The 15,007-nt window shown below is 54.2% G+C and overlaps 1 protein-coding gene across 2 annotated transcripts; it reads left to right on the forward strand.

Annotated features, from left to right (window-relative positions):
* The first annotated feature begins 525 nt into the window (after window positions 1-525).
* Tedc1 (tubulin epsilon and delta complex 1) lies at window positions 526-11,443 on the forward strand. Of its 2 annotated transcripts, none has more exons than XM_087554774.1 (8): window positions 526-687; window positions 789-867; window positions 1,285-1,487; window positions 1,698-1,836; window positions 2,203-2,301; window positions 5,070-5,156; window positions 5,493-5,672; window positions 6,857-11,443. In XM_087554774.1, the coding sequence occupies exons 4-8, from the start codon at window positions 1,765-1,767 to the stop codon at window positions 7,184-7,186; spliced, it is 768 nt and encodes a 255-aa protein (XP_087410900.1). In that variant the 5' UTR covers window positions 526-687; window positions 789-867; window positions 1,285-1,487; window positions 1,698-1,764; the 3' UTR covers window positions 7,187-11,443.
* Window positions 11,444-15,007: the final 3,564 nt, after the last annotated feature.

A 15,007-nucleotide genomic window follows, 5' to 3' on the forward strand; every position in this document is an offset into this window, starting at 1 on the left:
ATTTTCCTTAGAAACTGCTCTTCTAGTGGATGGAGGAAGAATAAAAATGGGGACAACCAAGTCTGGGGCTGTACATGAAAGGGAGGATGGCTTCTGAAGAGATTTCTGGCGACGTGGCCCCCGGAACTCCCCACCCACTTTGCAGGGCTCAGCTGCTTCTCGCGGGGGCCTGGCGACCCCTGGCGGCGGGCTCCTTCTTGGGCGGCTTTGCAGAGACACTCCTTTCGTGGCCGGGTGGAGCCATATTGCTCCTTCCTCTGCGCCTCCGGGGAACACCTCGGGCGCATGTGCGCCTTCCCCATGGCCCAGCCTGGGCCCGTGGTTGCTAAGGAGGTTGCTAAGTCGAGGTGCTAATTGGTGAGTTCCAAAGAAATTAGCAAATCCAATTCCCACCCCCGACCCCGGAAGTGCCTGCCTACGGGATAGACTGGTAGGCACTCAAACGCCAGGGCCACCGGTCATTGGGCCTGAGCGGAGAAGGCGGGCCTCATCCGGAACCGTGATTGGTCGCGGTCCCGGGCGGGCGATCCGAGGCTGCTGGGTGCTGGCTGTATGGGGCGGCGGCGGAGCCGAGTGGAAGGGGCTGCCAGGGCCCTGCCTGAAGCTGTCGCAGCGCTGAGTCGGTCCCTACCAGCTGGGCCCAGCCCCGAAATCTTCCGCCGCGCAAAGTTTGATCGACCAGAGGCGGTGAGGCTACCAGAATAGGCGGTCGGGGTCAGGGCAAGCGTTGTCTTGGGCCGACGCAGGTGACACCATGATACCCGCTGACTACAAACTGTTTGCTTCAGGCTCCAGTGCTCTGGCAACTTCTCTTACGTGTGCTCTCACCGCTTGCTGCAAACAATACCTGGACCGACCTTGCCCCAGGTAAGTCCCGCCCTCTCAGAAAGCCGCTCCCCAAGGCTCTTGTGGTTTTGCCTTAACCCACGGAGTCCCGCCCCATTAAAGCTCCACTGTTGTCTACCAGCTTCCCTCAGGCATCTGCTCCACCTACTCTTGAGCCCACTTTCTTAAGTATAGGTTCCCACTAGTCTTTACCACGCTTACCTGAGTTGTAGTGGCTTTGATCACTCCAGTGAGACTCAGAGTCTGGCTACACCCTGAACCAAAGACTCACAGAAATCCTGCCCGCTGGTTAGTTAGCACCTTGCCTCCTCACAGACTCTCAGATCTTGTCTCCTTTGTCCACTTTTAGCAGGTTCTAAGCTTAGGGGGTGCTCTCAGGTCCCCAGAGGGTGAAACCTCCAGGTTAGCACCCCCTGAGCTGATGATTTCCCACTCCAGAGGCCCAAGCCCGTGTGGTGAAATCAGCACTGGGCTCCCGAGGCTACCCCAGGTCTGTGCTGCTACAATTTCCCGACGGCAGTTCTCAGGGAAGCCGGGAACTGCTGCTGGCCCTGTCCTGGCTCCTGGCCCAAGGACCCTTGCTTGAGCAGCTGCTTGCCCAGACCCGTGTGCAGCTGGGTGACCAGTTGCCCCAGTGTGAGGTGAGTATGTAATGAGGGTGTCTGAGCCCTGCTTTGCCTAGAAACCGTGGGTTTCTCTGTGCCCCCAGGTCACATGGTATATTTGCCTCTAAGGATGTAGAGGCTTGATCCTATGTTAGTAGTACAATTTCCCTGTCCTTAAGATCTTAAGATACGGGATGTATAGCAGGGCTGACTACTGTTCCCTCTTTACTGTGAGGCCCTGACCAGTCCTGGACCCCTTGCATGCCTTGTGGCTACAAAGAGCCCTGTGGATCTCCGCCTGGTGGAATGGCTGATGGGAAAGTTGCGCTTCAGGTGGAGGTGCCTGATCTTGAGTCAGCGGGAGCAGTGTACCCTCCTCAGTAAGGTAATACAGGAAGGTAATACAGGCACATGGTTCTTCACTCTGTGCCCCGGGCTGCCTTTCTCTGTGGTCCGTCTCTGTCAGGACCACTGGACCACTGGACTGCTAGGCTTACCCCAACTGTGGCCTTTACAAGCAGGGGGGCCCGGGGGAGGGAAGACCCCTGCTTTACCTGTGTGAGCAGGGTGTGGGAAGCCCTCAGTGAAATTGTCTGGTGGCCCTCTGCAGCCTACGCCCCCAGCATTACCGAGGCACCCTGAGCCCAGCCCTGTCCTTTCTGGCTATAAGCGGTCTCTAAAGGTGCCAATATTCAACTGAAAGATCTCACTGGGGAGCTGTTCCCCAGTCTCGGTTTATTATTTGTTGCAGATCCATCTGTATACCCAGGGATGCCACAGCCAGCAGAGCCTGGGCCATCTTTCTGTCGCTGAAACAGAGATGCTTAGAGATCCAGAGAGCAGTCAGCAGGTGAGGGTTGGCAGGGTGCTGCGGTGGGTGCTGTCTCATGGTGGGGTTTGGTCTTTTGGGGAAGACCCGGGGGTGGATGTTGGGCTTTGACAGCCAATCACTGTCACTTGTTACTGTGGGTGACCAGTGTCATGGTCAGGGTTGGAGGAATGTGGCGTCCAGGAGGGGACCGCTGGCACACTGCAGAAACACTGCTTTCAGGTCTGAAATGAACCTCTAGCTCTACCAATGTGTCTGGAAGTAGGGAAAGGCTGAGTGTGAGTGGGTAGGCTGTCCTTCAGAGCCTGGGGCTAGCTCACCGGGATCAGTGTGGGGAGGTCTACAGGGGTAGGCCAGTGTACTGGCCTGGGTATTTGTAGGCCTTCGTCCTACTTTGTTGCCCAGGGGCTATTCTCTTATCTAAGCATGGTTTTCCTAGGCAGTGGGCTCCTGAGATTCCTAAATCTTAAGAAAGCAGAGCCCTGGAGAACGGCAGGCTATGAGATCCAGGGATGATGTGGCCCTAGGCAGACATGGCCTTCTGCCTGAGGCTGGGTAAAGTGTCAGTGTTGGCCCTAACCCAGCTTCTCCCCAGGATACCCTCTTGGTCCCTCTCAACTCCCCTGTCCCCCTTGTGCCGGCCTGCCTCCCTTCCTCCCTCCCTCCCTCCCTCTCTCCCTCCCTCCCTCCCTCCCTCCCTCCTTCCCTCCTTCCCTCCTTCCTTCCTTCCTTCCTTCCTTCCTTCCTTCCCTGTCTTTCTAGGCTCCTACCAATCTATCACTGGTTTCTTCCTTTTTCTCACCTTATCTCTGAGGTCACCTCTGCCAGCCTCCTCTGCTGGCCTTGGCCGTGTATTCTTATGCAGCAGAACTGAGGCCTGGATGATCCCCTCTTCCAAGTGCAGCTCCCTTGTTGGCCTCCTCCCCCTCCAGTCCAAGAGCGGACTCTTAACTCATCAAAGGCCTGCCCACAGCTGGGTAGGCAACAGCAGAGGATCATGGGGTGAGGGACAGATGGCTAGATTCCTGTTTTCCACCCTTTCTGTCATCTTCTGGGGTCACACTACGGATCTGGGCTTCCGTGCCCTGGGTGATTTGTGTGTTCTAAAGCAAGGGTGCTTACTGTGTAAGGTACCTAGCCCATTGGTGCCAGCTGGACCTGTATCCCTACATAAATCCCAGGCAGAGTCCAACCTTGTAAGGCCAGTGCTTGACCTTGAGGTGCCAGGACAGATTTAAGGGTCCTTACACCCTTGGCTCTGGCCCCCTTTTTTGAATGTGACTCAATGAAGCAGGGTTTCTGGCTGCTGGACTTTGGAACATAGCAGAGTCACATGCTCAGTTAAGCCCTGCCCCCGGAGCTCCGCTGTGGGACCACACTAGGGGCAGGGCGTGGGGAGGCTGCTGGTGCTGAGACAGAGGACTGGACAGCAGTGACTAAGTGGACCAAGGCCTTACATCTGTTTCTATGTATTTGGAGAGGAGCTGGCTAACACCTGCATCTGGCCCACCCGAAGGCAGGTCCCAGAAGTTTCTGGAACAGTGTATGCCTGGTGTGTGAGCAGCCAGGCCTGTTGTTATATCCAAAGTCAGTTTCCTTGGTCACTACGGAGCCCACAGCCTTCTTTTGCACCCTCTGTGTCCTGGATCCTGCTGGGAGGAGGTGCAGGGACACGGCTGCATCAGGAGGCTGCAGAATTGAGGGTGGGGCCATGGAGAGGCGAAGAGGCTTATCTGCTCCCCTACCACACCCATACCCCAAAGTCTGGGGGCGTTGGGTCTCCTGGGGACCATTCTTGGGGTCTGTATTATTTGCCCTCCTGATGGTGTGTCTAGCTGCCTTGTGCCTGTGGATGGGTTCTCTGTTCTTTGGAACTGGGCAGTAGGCCTGTGGGCCACGCTATGCGTGTGCCCCCCTCACCCTGTTCTGGTTCCTTACAGAGAGTGGAGGATTCCGCCACTCTCATCTCTGCCCATGACTAAGTGGAGGCTCTGATCTCCCGTTTCTGTTGTGCTTGCCCCAATGCACTGGCCTTGGCTAGCATTCAGGATCTCTCTCCAGTTTCTCAGGCCATGGGGAACTGTTCTCTGTGGAGCCATGGTTGGGGGGCGGGGGCGGTGTCTGAGGTGCAGAGGGCCTGGCATGCACTGTCTCCTGCAAGGGTCCTCTCCCTGAGTCCCCCATACAGTTGTCAAATGTGGGAGCACTTACATTTTGGGTAGGTTGTGCCTCTGACGAGGCGTGACACCTATAGGGCATCCAGAGGCACCCACCCTCCATGTATAGATTACCAGGCATTTTGTCTACCAGAAGGGTCGGTGTGCTGGATGATGCATGTTCGGAAGGGAGCCCCTAAGTTGGGGTTCCCAGCCAGAGGACCAAGGGTGGGAGGTAAAGAGCTAGGAGCTTCCGGCTCTAGCTAAGTGGTGGGTGCACCCCAAGAAGAAGAGGTACTGCTCAGTCTCTGATGCACAGCCGTTAATGCAGGACTAGCAAGCTTTGTACTCACGAGGGTAGGCAAAGGTTATCTTTTGGCCCTGCCTTTCCCTCTGAAGCTTGTCTCAGCTCTGTCCCACGCCCCTCTCCGATGCCTAACTCCTCATCACCCACAGTTACATGGGATGGCCCAGCGGGCTCCCTAGTCTTGGGCCTTGTTATTTATGCGGGCTTTGGGACAGCCTCCAGTCAGTGGAATATTGGACAGAGCACTCTGGCCGAAGCCCCGGGCTGGAGCTGGTCTCAGGAGCTGGTCGGTGGGCAGTCCGTGCCAGCTGTGTCTTCTCCTGTAGCTTCTGCATGCCCTGGAGAGCGAGAACGCCCGGCTGGAGGCAGCTCTGGAGTGGCGGCGCTGTGAGCTGGTCTTCTGGCAATGGATGGTGAGGAAGTTCTCTCTGCTGCTTCTGCCCCTTCTGGCTCTGACCGGGCTCACCGGTCGGAAGCTCTTCCTACCTCGAAGGTGGAGGAGAAGACTCTAAGGGGTGGTCTGCTCAGGACCTCTGCTGGCCCTCAGTGCAGGCCCCATACTGGGGTGTCCTCACCTCGGGTCCTCCCAGAGGTCTGGTTTCTATGCCTCTCTGCGTGCCAGAGACATGGTGGCTGAGGTGTACGAGCTGCCCTGTCCTCGGTGGGTCCTGGAGATGCCACCGCTACCCCACGAACCTCTGGGTCTTCTGCCCCGCTCGCGCCTGACCATCTCACCGGGGTCTCCGCAGGATACAGTTCTGGATGCCTGTTCCCCCGAGACTCCTGCTGTGACCTCACAACCTACAGCCCTGCCCATGATCTCGGAAGGTGGGCTCGGTGAGCTGGAGTCCGTGAGACAAGAACTGCTGGCCCTGCAGGAGGAGCTACGGGAAGTGGCCGAGCCCCGGCGGGCTGCGTGGGAATCCCGGGTGAGCTAGGCACCTGCTTTGCCCATTCTTCCTAACCCACCCTCCAACCCTACCTACCTCTCTCTTCCTATCCGGACTGGCTATTCTCAGAGGGAGGGCTAGACTGACCATGGGCCAAAGCCTCTAGGTGAATTACCCTGCTTATTTGAATTAGGTTTGATGGGCGATTGGGCACCAAACTCCAACAGCAGTGGGTCGCAGTGAAGGGACCCTGCTAGCTTTCACTGCCACTTTTCGATTTTTTCCAGGGACAACCCTGCTCTGAGTCGCCTGCCCTTTTACCCCCATTGTATGCACTGCGCCTGCCCAGTGGTCCTCCCTAGCCATTCCTGGGAGCATACGCACTCACTCACCCACCCATTGTTCTCCTTTTAGGTAGCATTTTAAGGTTAGCTGCAGACGGGCTCCCCTTTAGCTCTCCTGTAGTCGTCTCACTGATCAGGGAAATCCTGTCCTATATCTACTCTAGTGAGGCCAGTGTGTTACAGACTGCTCACGCTGTGGTTGAGCCAGAGGTCTCTTCCCCTCTCTCACAGCAACTATGACTTCCTTTTACCTGACTCGTATATTTTTTCCTTCCTTCCTTCCTTCCTTCCTTCCTTCCTTCCTTCCTTCCTTCCTTCCTTCCTTCCTTAGAACCGTGAGGGCAGAACCCACTCAGCAGAGTGCCCAGGACTCAGGGTGGCTCTCTGAGTGTTCTGAGTGGGTTAGAGGCTGGGAAGGCTCATCAGTGTGCTTCACCCCAGGTCTGCTGCCCACAGGGTCTGCTCCAAGGAGTACGTGCTCCCACTCACGTACTCCACTCCTGGACAGCAGTGGGAAGGGGCAGAACAGAGAGATGGGAGCTGCTACACTGAGTCCTGGAGTGCCCTTCCTCTGAGTTCTGAAGGGCCCCGAGGAGCGCAGTAGGCTAAAACTGCCACGCTATCCTGCAGCCAGGTGTAGGTCTTGAGAGTGGAGCCCTGGAGGTTGAGGTTAGGGACCCTGAGCTCCTGGGTTTTGGGTCCCTGTGTTCCAGTTGCTGCTGGCATCGACTTCAGTTGCTTTGTGAGGGTGGAACATTTTTGGGGGGGGCTGGCTTTTTATGTGGGCTTTGGGGCTGCAGAGCTGGGAGCACCTGGATCCCGTATTCTGGGAAGAGAGCTGCCCTTGGCTCAGGAGAATCTATACCCTCTCTCGTGCAGGTTGGAGGCCTAGGTCAGGGGCCAGAGTGGAGCAACTCAAGGAAAGCCTTGCGGGAGGTCGTCGAACGGGAGTTGGCAGACCTGCAGGGGTCCTGGAAGCTATGCAGTACCCCTGCCCAGCCACAAAGACCCCATCGACTGGTGAGAAGTAAAGACGGGGCACCAAGACGCCAGGGCCTACAGGCAGCCGAGGTGATCAGGACACTGAGCGCCAAGGAGGACTGTCTGAAGAAGGCATTGCACCAGCTACAGTGTCAGTGTCAACAGGAGCTGGCCAGGCTGGCCGGTACTCTGCCTGGCTTGATTTGGGTTCTGCCCCCTGGACACTGAAGGCCCCCAAGATGTACCCATCTGTGTAGAGCTTGGGTAGGATCTCAGAGGAGCAGACTGGGGCTGCATGGAGCAGAGGTCCAGGCGTGTGCTCCCTCCAGGGCCAGAGCCCTTTTCCTGCAGTTCTAGTGTTACAATAGGCTGGTCCCCCTGAAAGGTTTGGAGGGGACCTATGTGTACACAGTGGAGCTGTTCCTGGGGACATGGGGCTGCTTCCCATTATCTTCCTCTTTTTGGCATACTAGGTATGTGTAGTGTATGGCTGGCACCATGCTGTAATCACATATGCCCCAAAGTACAGAAAGTCTTGGGCCTCTCCTGAGTGGGACAGCTCTGGTTTTTCCCTGAACCTCTTTCTTAGACTCTGGCTGTATGCCACCTCCTGCTCCAGCAGAGCCTCTTCCTATACTGGGCCATGGATGTGCCTGGTGTGTGTGTGTGTGTGTGTGTGTGTGTGTGTGTGTGTGTGTGCGCTTGTGCGCGTGTGCACGTGTGCATGTGTGCATGTGTGTGTGTGTGTGTGGTGGGGAGCTGGATGGGAGCCTGGGGGCTCTGCCTGGGAGAGCGGAGGAGAGGAAGCTGCAGTGCAGACAGGAGGCCTTTGTTCTGAAGGCCTCTGGGTAAGCTCGGCCCTCACAAAGCACCCTGTGTCCAGGAAGTGCACCCAGCCTGGTGGGATGGCTCTGTGCTAACCCACTCTTCTCCCAGCCAGCAGGCTCAGGCAGGATCCATGAGCTCTAGCCCGACCTTCCCTTAGTCCCAAACCCTGAGCAGCTGGTAGGACCCATAGGCAACCTCCAGTCTCCTGCTTATCCAGGCCAGAGCCACGGCCTGACTCCGGGAGCCTTGGGCACTCTACTAGAACATTCTTTTATGGGGGTGTCCTGCTTGCCTGGTGGTGTATGTCTGGGGTGCAGGTAGCCTCTGGCCCGAGGCAGGGCACATGCTGGGTTTGTTCCTAGCACACTTCTGGAGGACCAGTGTCTAGTAGGTACTAACCTTTATGGACGTAGCTCCTAGAGCCTCTGGAATCTTGTGGCCTGCAGCGCCTGTTCCTGCTTGGGAACACTTGTTCAGCTCTTCTTGCTGCCTCCCCCTGTGGGCTCTGGCTCTGGTCCAGGGGCACGTGGGAACTTGACTGTCTGGCTCCTTGTGACTATGATTTGGGCTGTAAACAAGTCTACTTAAGCTCCCTGTTTCTGAAAAGTATAGGACTTCCTAGGTGCCATGGAGCTCAGCCTTAAAAACCCCAGAGCAGCTCCAGGTCTCCGAGCTGTTACTTCTCCACATGCTCTGCAGAGTTAGCTCGATTCCTGTCAGAATCCCGTGTATGTGTATCGCCTCAGTGTGGGACTCATGGGTCTCAGGCCACGTGAAGATGAGAGCCTATAGGGGGCTAGACTTATCCTTGGCCAAGTTGTCCGTTGGGGAGGCCCTCAGAACTAGCTTTTCCACACATAAGAGCTTGAAGTAGCTCATGTTTGTGGTCTGTGTCCTCAGCTCCCATACTTGGGAGCCACACGGTGAAGTAGGAATAAACTCCAGTGTTGGTTGGCCACAACTTCCTTGGCAGATCCTGAAGTCCTGGGGCAAGCTCACAAATTGATGACCCGTGCTGCTCCAGGATGACAGCATGACAGATCGGGCATTAGGGGCCACTTGGCACTCTACCCTCCCTGACTTTGAGGAAGACCACATTGTCCCCCAGCACTCCCAGCCTGATCTTAAGATCGGCAGAATCTTTAATATTCGACACAAGGACTAAAGCTCTGGACACCCACGGGCACATTTGAGGCCAGCAGGTGGATAGTGAGTGGGGCCATGTTCTCGAACCTGTGAGGACATGGGAGTCCCCACTATGCAAAGGCAAGCACCCCATTGCTTGAGGTCGGGGGTAATACCAGAGGTGACTTCCTGACACTGAAATGTGCTGACCGTGAAGGGAAGCTTAGTAATTTCAACTCTTATCAAAGCCTGAGACTTCTGTTGACATTAATAGCCCGTGTCTCAGTGCAGAACACTTGTCTCTCTTAGGTGAAATTGGACTTCATGTCCACCTGGGTTGGAGGTGTTGGTGGTGGGAACAGTTTGGGCTGGGAGTGTCAGCTACGTGTGTGAATGCTTTGGTGCAACATCAGTCAGGAAGGAGTTGCCATGCAAGACAGGAACTAAGACTGTCTGCTAAGTCGCACTCTCGTGGCAGCCGGTTGAATGGGAAGGGGGCTACTGTTACAGACCTGAGCGTGCGCTGTGAATCTGCTTTGGGTTGGTGAAGGACTCTGCAGTGATTGGGAGACCCACTTCCAGACCTGTCCCAGAGGATTACTGTGTATATACCTATAGGAACCAGAAATGCTCACACTGCAAGAGGTGCCGGAGGATGCAGTCCTGAGTGTGACAGGTGGATAATCTCGAAGCTGGGTGCGGTGGCGCATACCTTTAGTTCCAGCACTCAGGAGGCCGAGGCAGACAGGTCTACAAAGCGAGCCCTAGGACAGCCAAGATTCTTGCACAGAGAAACCCTGGCTTAAAAAACCAAAGAACAGGGGTTGGGATTTAGCTCAGTGGTAGAGCGCTTGCCTAGCAAGCACAAGGCCCTGGGTTCGGTCCCCAGCTCCGAAAAAAAAACAAAGAACAAAACAGGAAAAAAAAAACACTTGAAAAAAAAAGCAGTTTGACATTTAACAAGGCCATAATGAATTATAAATAATTTTATCTATAATAGAAACATTAAAGCAGTATTGAGGGGGTTGGGGATTTAGCTCAGAGGTAGAGCGCTTGCCTAGCAAGCGCAAGGCCCTGGGTTCGGTCCTCAGCTCCAAAAAAAAAAAAAAAAGAAAGCAGTATTGAGGACACAACTAGTACCCAAAGACAAACCCACACAGAGACTGGCCAGACAAAGGCTTGCAGAGTAATCTCACTCACGGAGTGCCAGAACGGGGAAGCATGGTGCCGGGGAGGTCTCTGCTGAGGGCTTGCTGAACGTTGGCTTCACAGAGGTGACATGTAAATTTACATCTGCTTTTCATGTATGTCAGCCTTTAGTAAAATCGTGGCTCCACGCACAGCCTCATCCAGGAAGCTGCTGTGTGGTCGCTTTGTCCTTCGCATAGATGGGTTTACAGGTCAGGCCCGTGGCCCTCCTGCTGCTGCATACTTGTGCGGACACTGAGAGCAGCCTCTGCTTTGTGTCTTTGTGGCATCCATCTTTGGCTGAGGAGTATCCTAGGCGTCACCTGGGAGAGAAGCTCAGGGCACATAGCTGGCTCCTGTTTAATCTTGGGGGCCTTGGCAATTACGGTTAAATGGCTAGCTGAGGTCATCTTACTCGGGGAAATCGAAGTACATGGGTGGTTGTAGTGTTAGTAACTCTTGACTCACAAGAGCTGAAGCCTAATGGAGCCACAGACTCGGGCCTTGGCTCCAGGCCTGAGAACTGGAGGGTGTGTGTCTGCCTCAGGAGCCAGAGTCAGAAGGCTCCGGGTGCTTAGGTTGGAAGATCCCTGCTATGGTGTCCTCTTCCTGCAGTCCAGCACTCGGCAGTTGATGAAATCGTCAGGAGCAGTGGCTAGCAGCAGTGCCAGGCAGTGCAAGGTAGCATTGCAGCTCCTGACCCTTGGGTGTTGAGATGTTGGCCTTCAGGGCTTGGTAATCCAAGACCTAGCGATGCCTGTGGTCTCTTGCCCATCACCCTCCACCTCTGTGGTGGCTTCACTGCTGCCACTGTTGCTGTCACCAGATTGGCCTGCTCTACTGAGGATCTCAAGTGGACAAGAAAGACTCTTCTTCTGAGGAAGCTCTTTGCTGGGCCGAGTGTCGCACCTGGGGCTATCCCCAATGTCTCCCAGTGGCCTGGAGAAAGCTGAGCAGCCTGGTGGTTGTGCAGCCAGGAGCAGGTGTATGGCTTGTTAGTGGAGGGTTCTGTTTGCACAAATCAGCTCGGCTCCCATTTCCCCCAGCACTGGCTTCTTGCCGAGCTACTGAGGAGACAGCCACTTCACACCCGGAGTGAGTGAGAATAGTTTGAGGGTCTCACCTGCCCTTCAAGACTGGTGGAGTTGGGGCTGGAGAGATGGCTCAGCGGTTAAGAGCACCGACTGCTTTTCCAGAGGTCCTGAGTTCAAATCCCAGCAACCACATGGTGGCTCACAATCATCTGTATGGGGATCCGACGCCCTCTTCTGGTGTGTCTAAAGACAGCTACAGTGTACTCATATACAAAATAAATAAGTAAATCTTAAAAAAAAAAAAAAAAAAGACTGGTGGAGTTGTCGTGTAGAGTGGTTGGAACATGGACAAGGCCTCCTGGGCTAGGTGTCCCATTACAGTGGCACATTCTCAGGGTGAAGTGTCCAAAACCCACCAGCCACTTTGAGAACAGTGCCACCAGCTCTGAGAGACAGGACTGCCGGACAGACAAGTCCCTGCTTGAGGCTGACAGCCCTTCAGGAAGGGTCTTTCTGCCACTCAAAAGCCTACAGCCCACACCTGCTGATGCACAAAACAAAATGTTGGGTGTTTGCAGCTCAACACAAAATGAACACTCATAGCTCCTGTCCATGCTTGACAGCATCTGATCCTGCCTCAGTGCCCTCAGGACTGGCTTCCCTCACTGTTGCCTTTCCCTCAGGTCCACAGCCTCTGTCTACCTCTGTCTCCCAAGTATGGCCATGAAGTCTCATGCCTTGTCCCCATCCCCCCAGCAGGTGCCACTGAAGCTTTGTCTTGCAGGAGCTCTGGGTTTGGAGCCGACATTGTCCTGAGGGATTATTTCGCCAGGTGACCATCCTCTCCTCTTGCCTTGGTCCTCTCTGTTCTCTGGCCATATTTGTCTCTTCCCTTACTCATCTGACAAAAAACCCACGAGGTACTTGATTAGGTAGGTATGGAGGGGGACCAGAGATGAGATCCTACAGCTTAAATCTGAGAGAAGGGACACTAAGCAAACCCATGCAGTGGGGCTGGCGGCTGGTGGGGTGGGGGTAGCACAGCAGCATTTGGTTGGAGTCAGTTTCATGAAGGGAAGGTGGCAGGAAGTAGGGAAGAGTACAGCAGGACCTAGTGGTCTTCATTTTGGATGGCCTGTGTTTAGCAGAAGGGTGACGAGGCCTGCCTGGGGAGCTACATGGGTTCCAGTTGCTGTAGACTCAGAGCCGGGTGTCCTGGTCTGAGAGCTAAGCTGAAGGTGTGTGCAGTCATCCGGGGAGCCGGGTTTTCACTGTGACATCTGAGTAGGGGGTCTGGTGTGCAGCTAAAGTCACAAATTGAAGTTGTTGGGTCAGGAACTCTGGTGAGAACCCTGGTGTGGCTGGGACCACACTGGAAGCTGTAAAGCCAGGATGCAAATCTGAGGCCTGGGCCTCCTGCAAACAGCAGCTAGGAAAATGAGGTCAGAACAAAAGCAGGGAGGCCACCTGAGGTTGTACAAGCAGGAAGTGACTATTAGACCAGGGCTGTTAGATGGGATGGTGGTAACTTCATACTCATCCTAAGAGAAAGGACCCACAAGCCGCTAGCACCACGGTGCTTGGCAGTCAAGGGAGATCTTATTGATTGCAGAGGGTGTGGGACAGTCTTTCTTCCAGTGCGGTCTGTCTGCAACCCAACTTCCTCTTTGTGGACCAGAGCTTTTCCTGAACCACCCTGCTGCTCCCTAGGGACCATGTGGATAATAGAGACAACGCATGTGGTAGGGACAACTGTCAGGCCTCAAGCTCTGGGATGTTAAGCCGGGGAGCCAGAGACTGGATGAGACACTTGTTCCCACCCCCACACACCTGAGGGACACAAGTGACTCTTAGCTGGCCCTCCTGGCTCCTTACTGTTTGTTGCAGGCTTGGTGGTCTCTGAGCTTTCTCTGTTCATGATATTGTCTGTGTCTCAGTGACTTCCTTACATCCCTTGGCAAGATGGCTCAGCGGAGAAAGTGCTTGTTGTGCAAGCACAAACACCTGAGTTTGGATCCTCACCACCCATGTGAAACGTTGTGTTTGGAGGCGTGTGCCTATAGCACAGGTACTAGCCTATAGCGCAGGTACTAGCAAGAGGAGATGAGGGCCCAAAGCACTTGCTGGCCAGACAGTCTAGTTCGTTGGTGAGCTCCAGGCTCAGTAAGAGACCCTCTTTCAAAAACTAAGGTGGAGACGGGGGCTGGAGAGATGGCTCAGAGGTTAAGAGCACTGACTGCTCTTCCAGAGGTCCTGAGTTCAATTCCCAGCAACCACATGGTGGCTCACAACCATCTGTAAGAGGATCCAATGCGCTCTTCCGGTGTGTCTGAAGACAGCTACAGTGTCTTTATATACATACACATAAAATAAATTTACAATTAAATATACATAATCATGTTGCAATCATATATAATATATATAATTTTAGAAATATATATATTTACACAGAGAAACCCTAACTCAAAAACCAAAGCTAGGGGCTGGGGATTTAGCTCAGTGGTAGAGCGCTTACCTAGGAAGCGCAAGGCCCTGGGTTCGGTCCCCAGCTCCGAAAAAAAAAAAAAAAAAAAGAACCAAAAACCAAAGCTAGATAAAAACCAAACCAAACAAAAAAACAAAAGAAAGAACCAAACAAGAAAACAGGATGGAAAATCATACTGGACTGAACCTGTTCTCGATCTCTTTCCTATACATGCGTGCATGTGCTTACAAGCACACACAGGCCAACAAAGAGAAGGCCTAACCATCCTGTTGATGTGTTTGGGTCACAGCACAGGAGTTTTTGTCCCATCCTAGGAAGTTAATTGTGGAGCTGAGAATGTGACTGAGCTGGAAGAGTTCTTACCTAACATGTGTGAAATCCTGAGTTCTGCTCCCAGTACCTGAAAAGCTGGCTGTAGCAGCAGGAGCCTGTAGTCCCAGCGCTCAGGCAAGAGGGTCAGAAGTGAAAGGTCACCCTTGGGCTACATAGCAGGTTGAAGCCAGTTGGGGATGCACAAGACCTTGTCTCAAAAGAAAAAAAATTTTTTTAGTTATGAAAGACACATAAATGGTGGTGATGGTGGTGTGTGTGTGGTGTGTGGTGTGTGTGTGTGGTGTGTGTGTGCGTGCACATGTGTGGCAAACCTATCCAAAACCCCCTGTTTCCCCCCCCCCCCCGGGGGCTGGGGATCGAACCCAGGGCCTTGTGCTTGCTAGGCAAGCGCTCTACCACTGAGCTAAATCCCCAACCCCCTTGGTTTAGTTCTTAACTGTGCCATTGTAGTGGGAGGAGGGTGGTCTACACTTTCAAGCTCCTATGGGATAGGGTGATGTCTGCTGGCCATCTGATTGCTTTTCTTTTGCCTGGAATTTGCTTTCTTATCACAGCAGTGGCTGTCAACCCAGTTTGTTCAAGAGATAATCAAAGGGGAGTGTGCCCAATGTAGAAACCCTGGAGCTCTCTCAAGTTGTTCAGGAGGTATGTGCTGGGCGCACATCACTGTTAGCCTCCCTCAAAACTAAAATAACCAAGTGTAATGGCACATACTCTTAATCCCGGAACTCAGGAGGTAGAGGCTTGTGAGTCTCTGAGAGCTCAAGCCCCCCTCCCCCAGTGGGATGCCTTAGCTCCAGCTGATACAAATCTTTGTGTTTTCCCACTCTGCCTGCACTGGGATGTCTTAAAAGACTCACACTGGGAGCAGCGTTGTAACCCAAGCACGTCATGCCATGTCCAGTGAGGTATGTGTACCCATCTCTGTCCACTGCCCACAGTCCAACACCTACGTTATCTGTGGTCCTCTAAAGCCTGCTATGGAGCAGTCACTTGGTTATCTGGTCAGGGTGACAGTCGCAGCCCAGTGCCTGCAAGCTCCCGCTAGGGTCCCCA

Source organism: Rattus norvegicus, chromosome 6 (assembly GCF_021556685.1).
Source record: "Rattus norvegicus strain SHRSP/BbbUtx chromosome 6, alternate assembly SHRSP_T2T, whole genome shotgun sequence".
NCBI classification, from domain to species: domain Eukaryota; kingdom Metazoa; phylum Chordata; class Mammalia; order Rodentia; family Muridae; genus Rattus; species Rattus norvegicus.

Bases quoted from the DNA above. Each gene is read 5' to 3' on its own strand.
- Tedc1 (XM_087554774.1), top strand. From the start codon at position 1,765: ATGGGAAAGTTGCGCTTCAGGTGGAGGTGCCTGATCTTGAGTCAGCGG. The intron at 2,302-5,069 runs GTGAGGGTTGGC...CTTCTCCTGTAG, and splicing joins ATCCAGAGAGCAGTCAGCAG to CTTCTGCATGCCCTGGAGAG. The intron at 5,157-5,492 runs GTGAGGAAGTTC...GGGTCTCCGCAG, and splicing joins TGGTCTTCTGGCAATGGATG to GATACAGTTCTGGATGCCTG.